At 36.4% G+C, this 6,584-nt stretch overlaps 1 protein-coding gene across 1 annotated transcript; it reads right to left on the reverse strand.

Moving 5' to 3' along the window:
- Nucleotides 1-862: 862 nt before the first annotated feature.
- Nucleotides 863-6,082, reverse strand: LOC107805133 (putative protein S-acyltransferase 14). The gene is made up of 7 exons (XM_016629124.2): nt 5,596-6,082; nt 4,647-4,866; nt 4,469-4,560; nt 3,356-3,479; nt 3,171-3,256; nt 2,175-2,240; nt 863-1,323 (listed from the first exon to the last, which is right to left on the reverse strand). Exons 1-7 carry the CDS (start codon nt 5,809-5,811, stop codon nt 1,198-1,200), a joined length of 930 nt encoding a protein of 309 aa, XP_016484610.1. The 5' UTR covers nt 5,812-6,082; the 3' UTR covers nt 863-1,197.
- Nucleotides 6,083-6,584: the final 502 nt, after the last annotated feature.

Raw genomic sequence — 6,584 nt, forward strand, 5'->3', positions numbered from 1 at the left:
ATGATTAATTATAGTTGTGATTTTATCCAACATGGAATCGCTTATGAGGATAAAATTGTCGACCGACATTTGATGTTAGAGTTTCGTGCTTTTTCTTTCAATAATTCTTTATAATAATTAAAAAAAAAAGTCGACTCATTTAATCTTTTGGTGGGATACATTGTTGATCTTAGGTAAATTTTTATTAATTTAATTTTAAAAAATTTCTCTCAACTAAGGTAAAATTTTCAAAAATTGTTAATATTAGTGATATAAGCATTTTGGAAAAAATATATACGTAAGCTTTTTTTGTCTGATTGAATATAAATATCATTTAAAGTATTATGTTCAACTTATATTATTTCTCTTAGAATTTTTAATTTTAAAAGTAAGCTTAACTATCATTATCAATTTGATTATTACATTTTAAGAAATAATCAAGGTTAAGGCGATATTATTTTTAAAAATTCTCGTGTCTTCTTTTTCTTCGGAGTCGTTTTCAGTCACCATCAGTTGCAGTATTCTTTTCTTTCTTTTTTATATAGATTCATATTTCCTACAAACTTCCAATATGTTTAAGCGAAAATAAAATAAAAAAATCCTCTATTAAAATATCTTGGGCCTCAAAGTTTTGGGGCCGTTGCTACACGACACAGATCGATCGTCAGACTAATTAATGTGACTCTGAATGCCTTAGCTACCGTCTGTATTATATATATCCCTAACCTTTGATTAATTTGAAAACAGTATATTGTCAAGAAAGCACAATAACAACAATATCCAATTCTTTCTAATTAAATAATTTTATTAGTGGAATATCATCGGTATGTCCAACTTAAACTCATTATTTTCGATTCAAACGATATCACTTTACACACTTCCAAGAGATGAACAATCGAATTACATTAACACTTCACTGTGGAAGAGTCATCAAAGATCAATCCACAAGCAGTTGATCTTACAAAAACACCGGTCTATAAGCAGAACTTCTATCTTACATTTCCCTAACGGATACTCAAACGAAATGGACATATCATTACATCCTTTGGCTGCTCAGGCCTCTCCTACATCTTTGCACAGCACCAGTAGATGCACAGGCCACATTTCAAATAGTTACACCAAATTTCATCAGTTGAATGTGCATCAATTAGGTACTACTCTATAATCGTTACAAAAGTTTAAAAAAACAAACTCAACATGGTAATGTACTTGTGATTCCTAGAATACTTGGGACTCAAGTTCCGGCTTTGACGGGTATTCAAGACCATGAAGGGCGGGTATCCTTCTTAAATCTTCTTCTGAGTAAGCTGGGATGAACCAATACCGTTTGTCCAGGCCAAAAACCTGATGCATAAAATTACAGATTACTAGGGTGAAATGAGATGGATATAACATAGAACACAGATGAAGGTAACACCACAAACTCAATAAGGGGACTCTAGCCAAAGAAGACATCAAACTACCATACATGGACTCGAGCAGTCAGAAACACACAGGCTCACACCATATGTTGGAAAAGCTTGAGATTTGGTCCTTCCTAACAGTACTTGTTTTTGCTGCGTCCAACCCTTTCTTTTCAAGAAAAATATCATACCCTTGACATGCATTTGAATCATCCTAATGCATTCATTAAGTCCCACTAAGAAAACAAGGGGTCATCACAGAGTACAAATTCCTGAAAACTTCTTGCTCTGGCTTCCTTAATTACAGAGTTAAATTTACTAGGAACCAGGGTTCTTATTCACTCCAAGCTTTCCTATCTTAAAAGCAAATGCATACATCAATTCTATATGGGGGTTTTCGTAATTTGATTAAAACCCAGGTAATATGCATGTGGGTCTATCCACGTCCTAAGTTGGCGCTAACAGCTTCCTAGTCCTATATAAAGAAGTAATCCTCTGTTCCCTCTTTTCAGTAATACGTATACATAAAATACCAATATTCAATTGAAAGTGTTTGACCCAGTTTCAAACAGACTCCAAGAAACGGGAGAAAAATGGTTAGCTCCAGACACAACAGATTCCTTCTACAGGTTGAAACTACCCCCCTTGATCTCGTACCTTTTTACATGAGTTTTGACTATAATTTAGTTCATATTGCTACATGAGATGTTTCAATTTTCCCATTGCAACTGAGAGCAACCACCATTGAAAACAAAGAATTGACAATCTCAATCTCTTCCAAAGTTAACTAACCTGTTCAAAATTCCTCTTCCGACCAAGATCATAGCGCCATTTTGGAGTGGTCTTCTTCTCATATGCCTGAAGCAAGAAGGTGTATTAGTGTGGCAAAGAATACTAAAATCCCATTGGTAAAGTGGGCAAACGAACTGTGGAAACTACAAATTCAAATTCCTCAAAGTGACTTATTTCTCGAAAAAAAATTCATAGTAATTTATTGGATCCCAAGAGAAGCACAAGCAGTGGCCTCAAAGGAGCAGTTGGTTCTTAAGACCTAGAATTCAAATAAAAGAGTTTGAGTTGAAAGAAGCTGATCAGTAAAAGATGTAAATAAGCCATGGTCTCTTTGGGTAAACCCTGCAGTTTAGCCCAGTAGTTACTGTAAAGATATCTTCCAGAATTTTTATATGGTGTTTGAAGGGCCAACGTCAGATTTTTAGAAGCCATCGGCAGCAGAAGGATTCTATGAAAGGAGGCAACCTCTAGTAATAGGGGACCATAGTGATCAATAAGAAAACATGAGAATATTAAAAGATAACAGTGTATCTTGCTCTGCTATTCTTGCGAAGTCTGGCTGAGGAAGTGTTAGAGGGTCATTTTCTCCTGTGGGACCACCACTTGACCCCCCAGGTAAAATCTAGGTTTTTGGTAAATTTGAGTTTTGACAAGAAACCACATGTGGGGAAAAGCAAAATGAATGAGAAATATCTCTACTTCATCTTTGTTTGTTTCTTTCTTTTCATGGGTGGAGGAAATACGAAGAGTGCGACTTTCATGATTCTGCACGAACGAAACAAGGTGGTCCAATCAAAACGAACCAAAATACACACGCTTAGATAATTTGTTGAAAATGATAAAAGTTCATAAACATGCTTAGATAATTGATCTAGCAAGAGCACCTTCCTAAACCAAGACACAGAGAAACAATAAATTATAGCAATAGTTTTCCCCTTAAGATCAGAGAGCAGTTCGCCAGTTAAACGTTCAACCAAAGTAAGGAAGGTGTAATACCTCAATGGTTGTGGTATTACCAGCTACCAAGGATATGTGCATGATCAGAAATCCCAATACACTCAAAGCAAAAGCAAGGTTGAAAACTGCAATGCACAAGAATCGTGGAAATTAATAGGAAATAACACACCTAGAAAAGAAACCACAGGAGGGGAAGTTTGGGAAGCAGGGTTTCTACACCTTACCAAAAGCAAGGAAAGTGGTAGCGAGAGTGCTTGGAGTCCCGGGTATCTCTCCATCACTGAAGAATGCAATAAACTGTGGCAGTAATGCTAGAGTCACAACAGTGGTTTCAAGGAACGTGTAGAACTGCATAAAGAAAGGATGTAATTAGTTCGGGAAAAAAGGTTTAGTAAAGTATTTATTGTCAAGAAATGCAACATCATTGGTGAAAATGTATCTCCTCTGAATATTGAAAATACAAATGTAAGTTGACAGGCAAAACAGGTAGGAATACGATTGAAAATATTAACTCAATATCACATGCAAGTCAATTGATCAATCAATTAAGCCTCAATCACAAAGTAGTACGGGCCGGCTGCATCATGATATCACTATTTTTATGCTGCCCAACAACCTCCACAAACCCCTCCTTTATCCGGTCTTGGTACCAACTAGTAAGCTCAGATTGGCGGAGTTGTACGCTAACATAGAACAAGAAACAAATTTTGGTGAAGAACAAGGCCACATATATTTCAAAATAAGTTCCTCACTGCGGTCACAGTATGTTCAAATAAGATAGTGCTAACGTCCAAATCTTAATGCAATTTTAAGTGGTTTTGCAGATCTTTCAAATGAAAATAGCCAGTTCTTTCAATACTTGTACGATTAGCTGCATAAACATACAGACACACAAGTCATAAGTTAAGATCCTAGGATGATTATGCTTAGGATCAAGAACTCACAGCTACTCATGATGCACTACGGAACAATGCACGAATATGAATTCAAGCCGGATCACGAATGACAACAAAATATAGCATACAGCTCTTTCCTAGTGTCTGCTTAACATAAGGAGTTGGTCTAAAACAAAACATTTGAAGCTTTGTGGTGTACCCAATGAAATTTGGAAGGTGCAATTAGTGTAACACCCAATACATTAAATTAAATAGAGAAAGGGCCTTAGCTATTAGAACAGAAAGCTAACAACCAAGGCTGACAGTAGTCAGTGCAGAAAAGCCGCCAAGAAATTTCAGCTTCGCTGGTACATATCAATATTTTTTAAGTTTCTGATAGTTAGAATCTTGCTAACAACTGTACATGAATACTTCTCAACGTTTAAGAATAATGAAACTTACCAGAAAAAGAAGGAAATACTTGTAGTTTAGTGCTCCAACACAATTGACAACCCACACGCAATGATGGTCCATCTTTAGCACACACCTTCCACCTAAGCACGGAAACATGCAAAACTCAATCTCGAATGAAAAAAAGTAGAAACAAAAATCATCACAAACGTGCATAACAAGAACTCACAAACAGAACAGTGATGGCATCGAGGTGGTTTCAACTGGTTGCACTTTTTACAAAACCGTATTCTTGGGTTTGCTGGATCAGCTGGTGAAGCCCCAAATTCCGATGCAGTTAATGGATCAGTGTCACCTCTTTCTTCATCGAGGACTGGATTCCAACTTTGAGGTACACTACCAGGATCCGTGAAAATGACAGAGAAGTAACTCCATAAAAGCATCACCAACTGCAATGATTAATCAACAACACATCCTTTAGCTACATACTACAAAGAATAGCTTACTGTGCATCCAGAGATTCATTTGGCTTTCGTATAAACATAAAACAAGAAGAATACAAAATCTCTAAGAGGAGAGTAAGATTTTTCATTATGGGAAATGAATTCTATTTTCCCCACACTAAACTATCTGCTCCATTTGGAATCTGTAAATCTCACACATAACCAGGAACGGATTTATAGCCCAATATATGGGGCACGTGAACCCATTGTCTCTCCGCCAAATTAGGTATTTTATGTACATATATTCTTCAATTGATCTAATATTATTTGCTGGCAGTTATGCTCCAAAGAGGCTAAATAATACTTTCTTAAGTGGTGCACCCACTTAATACTTTCTTTTTTCTCCTTTCTTTAGTGGTGTACTGGTGTTCCCATATTATAAAAAATCTTAGATCCCCTCTGCACATAACCCTACACTATCATCAATTCCTAACCAAGCTAAAAACAGTCATATCAAATTCAAGTGTGCATGATGCATAAACATGTTCTTGTAATATTCTCAAACACCTAACTTTTACAAAGATACAAGAATAAAAATAAAATAACTAAAAACACCAAAAAAGAATATTTTTCACAATTACTTCACAAATCCCGCATATATCTAAATTCCTAGCAACCCATTGAAACAAATGATCAATAAAGGAACCCCAATACAAGAAAAGTCAAGAATTTTACCAAACAATGGAACAGGGCAAGTACGGAAAGAGCGATGAAGGCATCAAGAATTCCACCACCACTGACGAGGGACGGGCCATAGTTGGTCAAAACGACGGCGTAATACGTAACGCCCACAACGCCTAGGACCAACAGGATCATGATTGAGCCCAGCCCTCTTAGGGCCGTACAGAATCTGAATACGTTCCAAGCCATTACAGTTCCAGATCTATACATAATTTTAAATCCCTCAAGAAAAAAATTCAAAGAAAAAAAATAAGAACCACAGGGGTTTAGTTTTATTTTGTCCTTGAGAGTGTTTATTTGATTAATTTGTTTCAAAATTATTTTTTTGGGTTTATGGATTCCAAGCAGAAGTGGAATCCATGGTTAAGGAGGAGTGAAATGATGAGGAAGAAGGGAAACACAGAAGCGGAAAGGGTAAGATTGGAATTACAGCACCCATTGTATTGGGATGGTCAAGCTTGGCATGTTTCCAACTCCTGTTGAAAAATTGTGTACTAAGCCTAGAGTTTTATTAATTGTTTAATGTGAAAAAATAATATAATTAATTAATTAATTCGAAGGTTCTTTTTTCTTTGGTCATGGGTGATTGCAAAATCTAGAAGGTCTTCTCATATTGGCTTTTATAATGTGCATAAGATTATTCTATTTATAGATATGGACGATTTGATTTGGTTCATATCTTTCTATTTAACCTAGATTAAAAAACTTTACTTGAGCAGTAAATAAAAAACCAGTACGATTTGAAATTGTAATGCTGTGGTTCAATTTGTAACATTTGTCATTTGGTCACTAAATTGCTCTACTAAATAAGGGTGGCAAGTGGGCCGGTCCGGGACCGGGATCGTGGGCCAGGACCGATATTCGTAGGTCTGGTCCGGGCTTCTGGGCCGGTTCGACAATTGGGATCGCCGGGACCGGGACCGGACCGATCCCTGGCAGGCCAAACGGTCCCAACGGTCAAATTTCAAAAAAAAAAAAATATA

Source organism: Nicotiana tabacum, chromosome 19 (assembly GCF_000715075.1).
Source record: "Nicotiana tabacum cultivar K326 chromosome 19, ASM71507v2, whole genome shotgun sequence".
NCBI classification, from domain to species: domain Eukaryota; kingdom Viridiplantae; phylum Streptophyta; class Magnoliopsida; order Solanales; family Solanaceae; genus Nicotiana; species Nicotiana tabacum.